The 16,767-nt window shown below is 32.8% G+C and overlaps 1 protein-coding gene across 1 annotated transcript; it reads right to left on the bottom strand.

The window, feature by feature from the left end:
• Window positions 1–834: 834 nt before the first annotated feature.
• LOC143044846 (uncharacterized) lies at window positions 835–16,767 on the bottom strand. Its single transcript, XM_076217038.1, has 7 exons — window positions 16,435–16,767; window positions 12,382–12,522; window positions 8,860–9,201; window positions 5,950–6,228; window positions 5,312–5,377; window positions 4,520–4,595; window positions 835–2,685 (listed from the first exon to the last, which is right to left on the bottom strand). Exons 1-7 carry the CDS (start codon window positions 16,661–16,663, stop codon window positions 1,971–1,973), a joined length of 1,848 nt encoding a protein of 615 aa, XP_076073153.1. The 5' UTR covers window positions 16,664–16,767; the 3' UTR covers window positions 835–1,970.

Genomic DNA, 16,767 nt, shown 5'->3' with positions numbered 1-16,767 from the left:
AGGATATTGCTAACTTCTTATCTTTCTTCCTAAGAAGTTCAACTTAATCATGTTAATCATAAAGAATATTTTTTTGTTTTATAATTTGTTATTGTGTGGTGCTGTTGCAGGGTTGGGATTGGGCACCAGCTCACATGTTTAGCTCCTCACATATTGTACGCTCCTTTCATGAATTTGAAGCCCTAATTCAGTTGGTGGGTGTCATTTGTTTCTATTACATATCCTTTTTAGTTTCGTTTATTGTTTTATACATTAATCAGGCCGTTTGTTTTCTTGGACTACATTAATTTTGTCTTTTGGGTCATTACTATGCTCATTGCTGATGACTGTATAGTGGCCTATAAATTCCATGTCATTGTGTTGCTTGTGGAGAGGTGTCTCGTTATCAATCATACCACATCTTCGTATTTATATAGTCAGATTTGTATCTTTTTCTTTCCAATTTAATGCGATTATGTTTTTTTGAATTAGTAACACGACAAGTGTCACTAGTGGAGCAAGATCTGCAAACCGTTCATGAACTTGTGTTTTTAGAGGATCAATTTCAGTTTATATGTACTTTATATTCAGTTTTCGGTGTAAGATAAAGTGGACCTTTGAATGTCTTTTCGTCATTACTTAAATTGTATGGTATTGTTTTTTCTTTTTCATATTAACCCTTTGCATCTTTTTTCTCTTTTCAGGGACGTTGCAAACAATCCCGAGATTTTTTCGAGAAATACTTTAGATTACATGATATTATGATTGCAAAGTTTGCTTTTGACATATAATCAACTTTTCTTCACCTCAAGCATTAAACGCATTATAAGATTCATGTATAAGTAAATGTAATCTAGATTATTTATTGACTCCTGTAATAAACATATTGTACTAATTAAATCAAGGATTTAACTCATTTTTGAATAGAGTTTTCACAGTAAAAAAAAACGCAAATATCATTTATAAAAACAAACTTTGAACAGCAGTAGGCGTTGTCACTCTGACGTTGTATAATCCCAAATCCAAACCCGGCCAGAAAGAAAAAAAATACAGTACATATTTAAAAAAATAAAATAGTTGCTATCCTATTAGAATAACTGTCACAATAATAGTTTTAATTATGGTGCTACTTTAGAGCTAAAGGACTTTGGACCGTTGTCAGATTTTGAAATACTAATTTTGTAAATAAATAAAAAGAAAATGCATTAAACCTGAAAAGTACATATATTGCTACTTTGGAACCTAAATTGCAGTAATAGTTACAAGTACAAATGTATGTCGATTTTCATTGTGGTTTTTGCCCTTGACCAATTTATATGTAAGTCCTTATACATTTTGAATACTGTTATATTTTCAAGTCATGAACATTAAACAGCACAATTGCAAACAGTATTTAAGTTAATTGATTATATTTCAAAATCAACTCTTTTAAGAATACTTTCTCGATAAATATCGAATTTGACACTTTTGGCCTTTTTATCTATCCCATTAGAAATTATAATACATGTACGTTAATGTTAAAATTCAGAAAATAATATGGTAAAAGAAAGAGTAAATTTACATAAATCAGACCTTTGACCCTGGATTCAATTTCTAAGGAATAATAAGGTTGCCTTATCATGAGACCTTTGAGATTTATTATTGCACAACCACAACTTAATGTCATGCTTATACTGATAGCAGATAAATCCTACATTGTACAAGCTATCACATCATCGATTCGGTGAACTTGGGATAAGTTTTACTGTTGACAAAACGGAAAATACCATCATATTTTGCTTTTCATACAAAGGTATGATAATAAAAATAAAATATTTCAATAGACACTAACCTAATGACTTAAACGTATTAGCTTTCTTATGAATCTTGTAAAACAAATTAAGCCAAAAAGGCACAAAAAGCAGCATACAAAATAAACAATCTTAAGAATAAAAACAAGCCTGAAAGGTATAAATTGAAAGACAAATAAAAAATTCTATTTTCAAATTATGTCAGTTTGATATAACATAGACATCTTCGGTTAACTGTCCAATGAAATGATCATATTTATCTTTTTGGTCATCATCTTTTCTTTTATGGGTCGTTGAATCATAAACGTCATCAACGGTATGACTATATATATTCCCCTCAGCTTCCTTGTGACAATCACTTCCGGGAAAGTTATAGGTTCCTTCTTCCGTTGAACAATACACGTCATTATTTTCATCTTTCAATTGATGATTCTCGTCACTGAAGCATGTAGGCTTTGCAAGCGTATAAAATTCAGAACCTTCAAAAATATTTCCTTGAGGCTCAATAATCATATTGGATTTTGCCGAATCTGTCTGGTGCATTGGCCCCTTAATAAAGCTCGTCTTATTGGTGAGATCGGCAAAATCATTGTCATCCTGTTTTGATGAGATATTATAACTTGGTACATCACCTTGATAATTTCTATATTTAGCAACAGTTGTTCCTTTTTCATTTATCACAGAGTTAGTGTTGGCTACATTTGAGTACTCACAGTCGGTCTCGATAATATCATCTTTAAACTCTGTGTTGGCATAAACGTTATTACAATGATTGCTTTGTGTCGTAGTGAGTTGACTATTTAGATTATTGTTGTCAGCAGTAACACTGGCTAAAGATGCAGTTCGATTTCTAGCAGAATTATTCGTGTTATATCCGTTTTTCTGGTTTTTCTTAGTTTTTCTGAACGAACCTCGCCTGCAATTGAAATTAAACATCAGTATTACTTATATACTAAACGGACTGTTTTTATGTTGACATTTCTTAAATAACCTAAATATATTTTTGTTTCATTCGCTATATATGTTAGCGTATCAAACATGTTAAAGCCAATATCAATGTTTTTTTAGAGATAACGTAACGGACAAATCAAAAACAACGCAGCTCGTGTAGGTATCTAAAATAAAAGTAGTGCATGAACTGTTAATATATAAATCATTCATTATGTACAATGTAGCACAATGTAGCACAATTATGATTTTAAAAGCAACTGGCATGATATAATCATTGGTCTACATGTCGTCTTGAGTTAACAGATATAAAAAGATGTGGTATAAGTGCCAGTGAGACAACTCCTTCATCCCAGATACATTTTTTAAACGTAAACAATTATAGATCAAAGTACGGTCTTTAACACCGAACAGAAAGCTATAAAAGGTCCTAAAAATTACATAATTATGTAAAAATTATTCAAACGGGAAAATCAACGGTCTAATCTTTATACAAAAACGAGACACACTTCATCTAACAACAACTACTGGACATCAGATTTCTGACAGGTGCAAACAATTGATGCGGATTTAAACGTCTAAAACAATAGTGTGACATCAGAAAGAAACACTATAAAATATCAATTGAAATTGCTTAACTCAATCAAAAGACATCTTAACACAAGTGAACATATACTGTACAAATAAATTTGCTCTATGACCTAATGTAAATACAAAATACAAAAATTTCAGAGATTCCGAATTGAACACAATGCCGCCAAATAGGACACTGTACACAATTATGTTAACTTTAACTTTATGTTATAAAAAGAAAACCACAAATACTTAAGCTTTTAGTTTGTTTTCCTACTAAACTACGGCGTTTTGTTTTTGGTCTCGGTCAAAATATATTTTGTTCATCAAACAGCCAGATTTAATGGCACAATTGTTTGCATGTTATTTAAAAATCAATTGAGTCGGCTTGAACTTGTCTACTGAATTCAAAACAGAACGACATTGAATTATAAATAGATATGCGCATATGTTTTACATTTTTGTTTCATATCAAACACATCTATTGATAAAGCAAAAATTACCTACGGGCACATCTAACAAACTGATAACCTACAAGTTGCAACAACCACCGTTTAACACGACAAACAAAGGATCTGAACACATAAATGTAGAATGTGCAAAATAGTTGCATACAGTTTTTTTAAGTTGGGTACCGTTGTAAACCAAATAACGAATGAGACATGTTTATGAAATATAAGAGGGGACTCTAAAATTAGTTTGATAAAGTTACTTAATGAGAACTTCCAGATTCGACAAATCATTACAAGGAATTTAACGGGAATGGCTTTGCATAGTTGGTACTAGTATTCCAAAATAAATTAAATTACAAATTGAGTTATTTAAAAAGAAAACCAAAGCGGATCAAAAAACATAATTAGAAGTGCACAGTAGCAATATTTGTATCTTTCCAGATGTGGTAAAGTATTAATCATTTCTCACAATGGTTAAGTAGAAATGGATACAAACATTTCTAAAATGACATTCTTAAGAATTGCTTGTCATACATAAGTAAACATAGCATATAGTTTATAAGAAAATACAAAATGAGAAGAGCAAACCCTTTTTGTGTGAGTAAGCTTGTCTGAAATATACACAAACTTATATCACACGGTGCAGCATCATTTACGGATACAAACGTTGAACAGAAGGACAAAAAAACAGACAGACGGATTAACAATATCATCACTATAAATAATATATACCGTTCGCCTTTCAAAGCAGTGGTTACATGATTCAAAATACGTTACCTTCTGATGAGAAAAATTATCAAAACAACAACACAGACTAATAACAAGAAAGCGACAACCATACCAATCACTAAACCTGTAATAGATTTCCATTTAATATATATAAGTATAAATATGACTCTCGAACATCTTTCAAAATCTTTAGATACAATGCTAACATAAAGTATCCATTTTATTATATTCATACAATATACTATGACTTGTGTGTTCGTTATGTACATTGTACGCTGATAACGCTTTCTATGATGTGAGTATGAAATATTGATGATGTTTTTTTAAATTTATTTTAACACTTAATGGCATTACAAGGTTAAGGTTTGCGAAACAATGATTATATTATCATGCTCATGACGCAAAATAATTTTTGATAGCTATAAGAAAGCAAAAGATCAAAATTGATAATCGCATCCTACAAACATGTTATTTTTTAAAGAGTCGCTAGAAAAAAATGAAGAAGTCAAAAACCCTTTATTTTGATAGATTAATTTTCCTTAATTTTTTTTAAATGGATTTTTTTTATTTATCGTACCCCGAATCTAAGTTAATGATCAGTAGTCTGTGTATAGTTGACGCACAAGGTAAGAGACGACTACTTAATAGACCGATAAGAAACCGATAAGAAATGTATTTTGTAACCAGTGCGAAAAAATAATCAATTAAAATGTACAATTCTACTTTCATCGTCTCATTCAACGTCCTCATGCAGTATCCATAAGATACTCTCAAAATGTGATATGTATAAAAACTATAAAAACTATAAATAAGCGATTACCCACTTTATAAAGTACTTACCTTTGTCTATCGGAGCATTGATCTTCTGTGCATCGTCTGATAAGATATTTGGCACATGTTCTTTCTCTGAAATCATTGAAATCATACAAATGTTTAATTAAAACAAAGTTTCAGTAAACGAAGAGTTAAAAAAATATTATGCCAAGATGTATCAGTCCTGTCAAATTATATGTATGCATGTCGTTAATGTAACAATACCTATCTTTTTAATAGATTATGTAATTGTGAAATGGTAAGACAAACAAGAGATTGACGGTCTTCGTTAAATATGAACCATTATGTCACCATAATTACAAAATTACATTTTAGAAGGTAACATTTTATGCACATACATGTACATACATTTTGTAGCAAAAGAAGTATTTGTTTGTAGAAAAAAAAAATGAATTCCAGTTTTACTTTTACCATTGCTATACTCATGATACTATTATTAAAGATAAAGATACGATATAAAACTCGATTATCGTTGGGTTTATTACCGCACATTTCTTATTTTTGCTTTACATGTTTTTTTTCTTTTTTTTTTAACAAAATCTATCGATTTTTAAGCGGATGTCCTATCATGAAAATATAATAATGGTACTGGCAAACTGGTATTTATCATTTTTTCTATAATCATATTATTTGTAAAACACTACCTTCACATTTATACTCAACCAGAAGACTATTTGACAAAAAACATCTTGGATCTTTTTGTATTTCTTGAGACAAATTAAAGGTGCAAATGTCTGAATTGTTTATGTCTGTACATGAAGTCCTGCTTGAGGCTTGGACCTCTTGGTATACTGCTGAACAGTTTTCTAACGTTTGATCAAAATCAAACCTTGTTTTGTTGAGCTGTAGATAATACTTTGAACACCCAGACAGTGTTATGGATTCGTCCATTTTACGACATGACTCGGTAAATTCTATCACACCTACAAAACGAACAACCTTTCAATGTGCATGCTTATCTTACACATAAAAATAAAAATAATACTAACAAGAAGTAATTGTAACATGATGCTGTTACGAAGTCTTCCAAACAAAGCTCCCATAATTAGCCATTCCCATTGTTTCATATTTTATTAGATTTGTCTCACTATCCCATACAATAATATATAAGGTTTAGAGGTGGGGATCTCTACTGTTTGCAAGTTTTCAAACAGAAGGGTGTGGGGGTGACCCCATAGACTCCACCTATATTTGGTTTGATTTGTTTTATCGTCCCATACAAAAATTTATAGGTTAAGGGGTGAGGATCTCGACCGTTTACAAGTTCTCAATCAAGAGGGGGTGGGGTGACCCATAGGGATTTCCCTTTTCTTTCATTTGATTTATTTGTATTGTCCCATGCAATAATATATATGGTTAAGGGGTGGTTTACAAGTTTTCAATCAAGAGAAGTAAGGGGTGAACCCAAGTGACTTTCCTTTTAATTAATTTGATTTGTTTTATTGTCCCATGCAAGAATATATATGGTTTATGTGTGGGGATCTCAATCGTTTACAAGTTCTCAAACAAGAGGGGGTGGGTGACTACTAGGGACTTCCTTTTTCTTTCATTTGATTTGTTTTATTCTCCCATGCAAGAATATATTAGGTTAAGGGGCGGGGATCTTCACCGATTGCAAGTTCTCAAACAATAGGGGGTAGGGCTGACCCCAAGGACTTCCCTTTTATTTCATTTGAATTGTTTTATTGTCCCATGCAAGAATATATATGGATTAGGTGTGAGGATCTCGATCGTTTACAAGTTCTCAAACAAGAGGGAGTGGGTGACTCCTAGGGACTTCCCTTTTCTTTCATTTGATTTGTTTTATTCTCTCATGCAAGAATATATATGTTTAAGGGGCGGGGATCTCGACCGATTATAAGTACTCAAACAAGACGGGGTAGGGCTGACCCCAAGGACTTCATCTTTATTTCATTTGATTTGTTTTATTGTCCCATGCAAGAATATATATGGTTTAGGGTTGGGGATTTGATCGTTTACAAATTCTCAAAGTAGAGGGGGTGGGGTGACATCCAGGGACCTCCCTTTGATTTCGTTTGATTTGTTTTATTGTCCCTTACAAGAATATATATGGTTTAGGGGTTGGTATCTGTACCGTTTACAAGATAATAGCACATTCTCAAATTAAAGGTTGGACTTACCCCCCGGGGACTCACCCTATATTTCATTTGATTTGTTTTATTGTCCTGCTATCATTTTCGAAGTCTGCATGTGTTTATCACATACAGTTTGCATGTAATAGTCATTTTATTTTTTTTAAATAAAATCCCATAGGGTTGTATAGTAAACCCCTCACCCTCTTTATGCCCCTCACAATACCCCTTAACAGACACCAATGCACAAACGAAAGGTTGATGGCTTACTTAGACATTTTAGTCTGATTTGTTATAAAATCCTAAGTAAATATGATATGCCGTTAAAGATAACCGCTGCGGACAAGTTCATTTTTAAAGTGAAGGAAGAGTAAGAAGAGGAAGAAGAAGCAGAAGAATAAAAATAATAAAAACTGACCAACAACAATAAGTCTCCAAACTTTGTTTGAGAGACTTAATTAAATAGAGCAGATGTCAAATAAATGTCATAGAAAAATTAGCATTCAATTAAACATTGATACCGATGTCGTTCACATTGTATTCTAGTATCTAAACAATTGATAGTATGTTGTATGGATAACCCATGGTTCAGTATTCGACATAAACATTCGACGAGAAAATCGCTGTTTAGTGTGTTCAACAATTATGATAGTAAGCATCTTCTTATGTACCATATATTTCTATCGAATATTACAAAATGTAGATCATTAATAGTTTTACCCAGCAGGAGATGAAAAGCATATGGTATAGTCAGTTTTGATGGCAACTGTTTTTTGTTGTTGAAAATATGATAATACAGATGAAACGTGTAGTTTAAGGGGCTTGATTACTTTTGCACTAGTTCTCAGCTATATATTTATCTCGCTTTGTCAAAATATAAAACATTCATGATGAGAAATTAACAGCCTCATATTTTCAAAACAATCAACATATATCAAGTATGACATACATGAACTGACGACAACCACTGAAAATTAGACTTGCAATAGGTTGTACTTTGGAAATACAGCTGTTTCTTAGGGTGAATTAATATTGATAGATATTTTGTGTTGTTTACCCACTGGTTCTTAGATAAGATAGCAATCCAATTGAATTCTCATGATTGTTTAAGGTAAAGAAGGGATGGGGTTGGGGTGGGGGGTGTTCAACAGAATTTTAGGATTAACTTCTGTTTGGTATTTACATTTAGTGAACCACATTACTCTTTAAAAACATCCTACATACAAAAATACACATTACTGGCTACTGTGCTGATGATACATTTGCGAACTGCCTATCAAAAAGAGTGGTATCGATTAGTGATTAAAAAAGTTTGTATACCATATACAAAGCAATTTTTTTCATGCTTATTAATTTCGTAACAAATAGATATGCTTTTTGCTTTTTGCCAAGTTATTGACATATTCAAATACTCAGTGTAAATGTAAATACCTTTTGTCGTCGAAAAGTTACGTGACTTACCTGAACATTTATGTTGCAGTAAGAAAATATCGTCCAAAGCAATGTCACTCTTACGAGAATTTCCACGCACACCTTCGAATATAATCCTATACGGTTCTGAATTAGAAATGTCTAAATTGACGAACTTCCATAAGTTTTTTTGGTTCCCTGTTTGTGACCAACGCCTTTTGGTGATATTTTTTGATTCTGTGTAAACGTTTAACGTTCCCATACCGCTTCCATACATATGATACCAGAAGGTAAAACATACACCATCAACAGTGGTAATAGTATTACTGGTTAAATTCGATTTTTCACCTTTTGTTATGTTATAACCCTCAAGGTATATATAATGTCCACCAGCTGTTTGTTTCAAAAAGAAAGTAAAAAATATGAAAATATGAAAATAGAAAAGACATGTCATTGTGTGTACGTCAATCTTATCTAAGTTACAAGAATTAATTTGCTTATATTGCCAAAAAGTATCAAGTCTTGGTTCTCTATCTCAATGCATTGGATTAGAAACAGAAATACCGGGCGAACGTTTTGTCTGTCCGCTTTTATGCACGTGTTGCCGTGCGTACATCTGTCCGTCCCATAGTTCGTGAAGGTTTTTTTTCGATGACGTTGGTAATAGGGTTCGCAGATTACCAAACGACGCACCCGGCCTCGCACTTTTTATTATTGTATGCAATTTCTCCAATATGTGTGATACCTTAGTATTCTTAAATGTGTTATAAAATATAAACATCGGTAAAAAAATGTTGCCTATTTTAAAATCTTTCACATTTCGCGGTCTATTAAATAGTTATCAAAGGAACCAGGATTATAATTTAGTACGCCAGACGCCAGACGCGACTTTCGTCTACATAAGACTCACCAGTGACGCTCATATCAAAATATTTATACAGTCAAACAAGTGCAAAGTTGAAGAGCATTGATGATCCGAAATTAAAAAAAAATGTGCCAAATACGGCTGAGGTAATATACACTACAAACCATTAAAAGTCTGAAATGGCCTATATCTGTACTCGACTGTACTGATTTTTACTCGACCAGTCTGAATTAGTCTGAGATTTACTTGATAATACTCGACTGTGGTCTGAACTATACTTAACAGTCTGAATGTGTACTTGACCAGTACTTTACCGTTTTATACGAGTCTGAACTGTACTCGACCTAGTCTGAACCGTACTCGACCTTGTCTGAACCATACTCGACCTAGTCTGAACCATACTCGACCTAGTCTGAACTATACTCGACCAAGTCTTAACCAAACTAGACCTATTCTTTGTATCTATTAACTGAATTTTATCAATTTAGGAATTTTTTTAATAAAAATAAAATTTAAACAACAACTTGAAATTAAAAATGTATTCAATACAGTATTGAAATTAAAATTTCACAATAATCAATCATAATATAACTTCAACTCAATATTAATCAACACTTACATAATAATATCTATCAACTTTTAAAATATAAATAAAACAAGCTGATAAATAATCTAAAAAAATAAATTGTGACTAAATTAATAATGTTTTCAATATTATTCAAATTTTATGAATATTTCGGAAGTATTTTATGGTAATTTGACTATTTTCACCATAAACTTAAGCCAAGGATTTGTATTTACTATACAAATCCTTGATAACCTATTTAAAAAAGGAATTAAAGGTGTTATCCCTTTTTGATATAAGTTATATATAATATATTTTTTTATCCTAAATATAATCAGAGATATATTTCTTTTATAAGGTTAAAATCTTTTATAAATTTTGTTGGCTGTTGTTATATATGTCAGTTAAAAAAGAAATTTATTTAAACAGTTAAAAAAGTAGAGGGTTTTTAGTCTAGTATGGTTCAGACTGGTCGAGTATTGTTCAGACCTTTGGTTAATTATGATTTAGACTGGAAAACTAGGTCGAGTACATGTCAAGAATGGGTTAAGACTGTTTCAGACTGGTCGAGTAATAGTTCAGACTATTTTTAACGGCAAAGATAAGGGTCAAGTACCATTCAGTACAGTCAAGTATGGTTCAGACTGGGGTCGAGTAATGTCAAGTAAAAGTCAGACCAATTCAGACTGGTCGAGTAAAAATCAGTACAGTCGAGTACAGATATAGGCCATTTCAGACTTTAATGGTTTGTAGTGATATGCCTGGGGTAAAAAAAATCCTCAGTTTTTCGAAAAATTCAAAGTTTTGTAAACAGAAAAATTATTTATTAAAGCTAGCTACAGTATAAGTTTTCACATTGTGGAAAGCCATGCTATAACCTTTAGTTGGTCAGTCAGTCTCTTGTTGATTCATCATCATCTGCATGTTCTTCATGGAAATATAACTTATAGCAAAAATTGTTTTAAAAAACGGCTACGTTTTAACTATTCCCAAGAGTAAATTTCTTGTCAAATTTGTATACATTATTACAAAAAGTGTATATCAGCAAATTTTGGGAAGTTTTTGTTAATCAGTACCGACAAATCTGTTTATAGAAGTTTTATCTCTAAGAAAAACCGTTTATTGTATAATCATATTTTCTGTATTGTGTTTCCTGTATTTTCATATGTGCATCGAGGTTTCAATGATCATTCAATCACAGTTCGGGGTGAAATTATTGGACTTTGTATGTATTTATTGTTTGGATGATAAACTTTATGAGGCTGGCAAATAACAATCAAAAACGTTATTAGATATTGTCAAAAGCAAGAATCTGGAATTTCTAATTTAGAAATTAGTTCATGCTCAATTTGCGATTCACTTTAAACAGATTTATCATTCTATTGACTTAAACGAATGTTTTGCTTGTTTTAGTCTAAACACCTTTTCCTCAAATTAACCAAAACAACAACATGAACAACAAACATTACGTAGTCATGATAGCAAGACTGTTATCAGTTAGCCAATGTAATGTTGCTTATGCTCAATCTAATTAAAAACCGATCTGTCATCGCTCCTGTTTCTGATATGTCGCGTGGGAGATCTAACGAAACCGGCTTTGAGGTCACATGTGAGTGAACTAAAAGTTATGAATTTATAAAGATATGCAAATGAGTTGACGACCTATTAATAAGCCAATCAAAAAAGTTTATGAATTATTTTGACTGACGATTTCGTCGTAAATAAAATGAGTTACATCCCTTTGCCTTACGTTAAACTTCCAAGACTCAATTTCATTGGTCGAAAAAGACACACCTACGAGGTCACTCACATGTGACCTCAAAGCGGGTTTTGTTAGATCTCCCACGCGAGATATCAGAAACAGGAGCGATGAGAGATCGATTTTTAATTAGATTAGCTTATACTTCACGCGCAAACGTCAGTACTGTCGAAAACTTATTTTGCAGATAATCGAGAGTACTTCAGCCCCAAAAAGTGTTAAATAGCGATTATTAACTGGGCTAGATATTTCAATTTTCTGCAAAAATTACTGAACCGTACTGCAACCGCTATTTCTGGACTATTGTCAATTGGTAAGCATACGTATTAGGTAAAACTTTAATATATTATATAGAATAATCAAAACATTTAATCAAAATCTTACTGGTTCCACTTGTATGATCAAGATCCGGTCCAGAATAAGAAGCCGGAGTTTTGCCAGAAAAATATTTCCAGCTATATGCAGCTTTCGGTTCCGATTTCCATTCGCAAGAATCATCTTCAAAATTGCAATCAAGTCTAGAAACTAAAGCAAACAATACATATGATCAAACATATAGATTTTAATGAAAAGTGTGTATTGATAATAAATCTTTAATGTAGTTTTTGCTTTTGCTAATGCCCGCGTCACACTGTCCCGATTTTTACGCCGATGGCAACACGATTATGGAAATTTTCAAAATCGGGACTGATCGTATCCAGATCGGGCTATTCGTAGTGCCATCTTTAACCATCGTAGAACCATCAGCCACTTTTTCTAGCCTTCGGGGACAACTTCGGGAAGGGTTCTAAATTTTTTAACATGTTAAAAAATCCCCGTTGGTGCTTCCGATGTTGAGGGTTCGTATTGAGTTCGTATCACCATCCTCACCATCGTAATGTCACCGCGAAGAATCTTTAAACATCGTATTGCATTCGTGTTTCCATCGTCTCCATCGAGCAGTTTAGACATTACGATGTCTACACGAATGAATCACGAAGCTACCCGAAGGTCTTATGATGGCAACACGACTTCGTGGCGACCTCGTAATCCCGTCGTGTTGTCATCGAATAAAAGTACGAAGGCGACAAGATGGAACTACGACGGTTATAAATCCAGCTAAATGTAAGTTAATTTTCGCGCTAAAATACATTTAAAGTGCCATGCGCGATATGCACTGGTCAGTCTATGACAGTTAAGAAAGACGTTCACAAAACATGGAGCTCATATCATATGATTCTATGAGAACAAGAAAGGCGACAGCGTTGTTTCTATTTATTCAAATGGAACAAGAAGAGCAGCTATTACAGGCTCAGGATTTACTTTTACAAGTAAAATATTTTTTTTTGTCAATTTTTCATATCAAGTAACATAATGAAAATCATAAACTCGCCTCGTACACCAACACTGCAGGTACACGTATATAGGGAAACCAACTTTTTATTCATTATTCTGATTTTTTATGTATCGTCTGAATTGTTGTCACACGAATGTTTACTCCATAACCATTTTGTTTTCTATTTGTCATATTTTGCTGCATTTGTTGCTTTTCCCACATCCTTCCTTTTGTCTATATTATTATGATATTCTCCTGGAAAGAGCTCTTTTTGAATAAAAGGGATCAACGAACCCATTACCTTACCTTTAAGATAGATCAGTAAACATGGGCATAATTTTGGGTGATTATTCAGACTAGTGCACACATTTCACAGTGCAAACAAGGCAATGCCGAGCGTGGCATCCCCTCGTATGTAACATATTGGGGACAAATATGGACACTATATTTGTATATGACACATGCAGAAAATGGTAAATTGAATATGCATATTTGATACATAAACTATTTTTTTAGAAACCAACTAAAACATTCAGTATCTGGAAATACCTTTAATATTGTCTTTAGAACCAGCAGGTAAAAAAATGAGCAACCAATTTCCTGTGTATTATGCTATTTCAAGGAGAAAAAAAAGTACATCTGCATGACCTTGACCTTTGGCCTTGAACGTAAAAAATGTCAGATCATTACAAGGAGGAACACTATACCAAATGTGGTTAAAATCTTTTGAAGGATATTGCTTTTAGAGTGTCCACAAGGGTGGTATTGCCTTGTATTACAACTGCCACTGTGACCTTGACCTTTGAACTTTAAAGTCAATATCGCTTAAGATATTCTTAACGAGTAACACCATACCAAGTTTTGAGCATTTTGGTTCTAGAGTGTCCATAACAATTTTATCTACACGCAACTTACATGTAGTAGGCGAGGGGATAATAAACTAAGTTTTATAAGAATTAGACATCGTATGGCCATCGCGCCATCATCGTAATTCACCGTGTAGCCTTCGTAATCCATCGTGTAGCCTTCGTGATCCATCGTGTAGGCTTCGGCTGAGATATGAAGCTTAAATACCCGTCTTCGGTTAACCTTCGTATGTCCATCTTTTGCTATCGTATATAATTTCGGCAACATCGTATAGACTTCGTTATTCATCGTACTTGCTTCGGTCACTTTTTGGTATTTTAACGAGATCGGGACCAACTTCGTACGAACTTACAATTTTCGCATTCGGGTGTCCATCGTATATAAAAATCGGGACAGTGTGACGCGGGTATTAACGCATGTCATACACGATTGATACTAATGATATTAAACGATGCGTAATTGTAAACATTAAGTTATGTGCGAACAGTTACTAACAAGAACACAAAAAATGTTTTGGCAGTATGTGAGCCAATGATCAATCGGGGGACCGGGGGAGAGGGTCGGATCGGGTTGTTCTGCTGTTATGCTTATGAATCCTTTCTAATGATACAACAGTAAATCTAGGAGTTAAATCAGGCATTTTTTTCTATATAGGTTGTTAACATTTTAACGTAGAGTTATCGTTACATGTTCTAGTACGTTTTCTGATTTATTGTATTTTTTTTTTATCGTTTCAATTTGCTTACTTTGCTATTTTTCTCATATGCGATTTCATTGAGTACTTGTGCATAAAAAAATCAGTCAATGGTATTTATGACACTCACACCCATGAGCTCCTTACAAAAAATTAATACACAAAACATAGCTGATCTATAAAGGCAACAGTAGTATACCGCTGTTCAAAACTCATAAATCCATGGACAAAAAACAAAATCGGGATAACAAACTAAAACCGAGGGAAACGCATTAAATATAAGAGAACAACGACATAACACTAAAATGTAACACACATAGACAAAATCCCACGAGAATAATATATATATAACATCAAAACCAAATACATGAATTTGGGATAGACAAGTACCGTGACACGTCTTATCGCAATGTGAATTTACACTCAAAAATAAGAGAAAACAAACGACACAACGTTATAATGTAATACACACAGAAACGAACTATAATATAACAATGACCATATTCCTGACTTGGTACAGGGCATTTTTAAAGGAAAAAATGGTGGGTTGAACCTGGTTTTGTGGCATGCCAAACCTCGCACTTTTATGGCCATGTGAAATATAACATCAAAATGACAACACAGGACTACAATATAAATAAATTGGAGAACACAATTGACAAAGAATCACACGAACAACAGCCAACAAAAGGCAACAAGTTCAAAATCTGTTTCTTACATATATGGTAATTGAAATATTCAAATGTTACCATTAACAATGAATCAATATTACGAAATATCTTACAGCAATGCCTAAAACGGTAACTATATTTGTTTTTTTGTTTAACCTTTCATAATTTAACTTAAATAGTTAATAAAAGTATCAGGATTATAATTTAGTACGCCAGACGCGCGTTTCGTCTACACAAGACTCATCAGTGACGCTCATATCAAAATAGTTATAAAGCCAAAAAAAGTACAATGTTGAAAAGCATTGAAGATCCAAAATTCCAAAAAGTTGATCCAAATACAGCTAAGGTATTCTATTCCTGGGACAAGAAAATCCTTAGTTTTTCGAAAAATTCAATGTTCAGTAAACAGGAAATTTATAAAAATTACCACATAATTGATATTCATGTCAACACCGAAGTGCTGACTACTGGGCTGATGATACCCTCGGGGACGAAACGTCCACCAGCAGTGGCACATAGGAACCTAAATCGATGTTTGGGTTAGACATAGTTATTTTGAAATTGACTTTTTTTTTATTTTATTTTATCCATTTTATTTATCTTATTTAATTTCACAACTGAATTACCCTCCTTTAGACATCTTTCTAAATATTGTCATCAATGGTATTTTTTCTTGTAGATCTGTTTGTTTTTTACATTTTCTGTTTGTCTATATGTATTCGTCAAAAGTTTTTATAATTTATCTCGATACAATTAATCTTTTGAAGATAATATTATTAAACGGCTAAGATTTGTCCTTATTGTCAATAATTGCCCTGATATTAATATAAATTATCTTAAACTCATGTAAGAAGCATCGATTTCTACGCAAATAATGGTCAGTGTCTTACCTTTGTTGCAGACGGTGTTTTTAATAATTATATCATCAACAGCAATATTACTTCTGTTCCCGTTACCACGAATAGCTTTAAAAATAATCCGATAAGGCCCAATATTTATCAATGGAAGTGAATGAACATGCCATTTGTTCCCTTGACTACCCGATTTGCTCCAAAGCTCTTTGTTATGTCCGTTGCTATTTTGAAATACCTTTAAGGTGTTGATATCTCTTCCATACATGTGATACCAAAATGTCAAACATTGATTCAGACTTGGTACTATCAAACCAGAATGTAGATTACTTGCGTCATTATATGTTGATGTACTCAGGGATTTTGTGTACA

The sequence above is a fragment of the Mytilus galloprovincialis genome, chromosome 9 (assembly GCF_965363235.1).
Source record: "Mytilus galloprovincialis chromosome 9, xbMytGall1.hap1.1, whole genome shotgun sequence".
NCBI classification, from domain to species: domain Eukaryota; kingdom Metazoa; phylum Mollusca; class Bivalvia; order Mytilida; family Mytilidae; genus Mytilus; species Mytilus galloprovincialis.
Note: the sequence above shows the minus strand (reverse complement) of the source record. Positions and strands in the feature narration are given on the sequence as shown.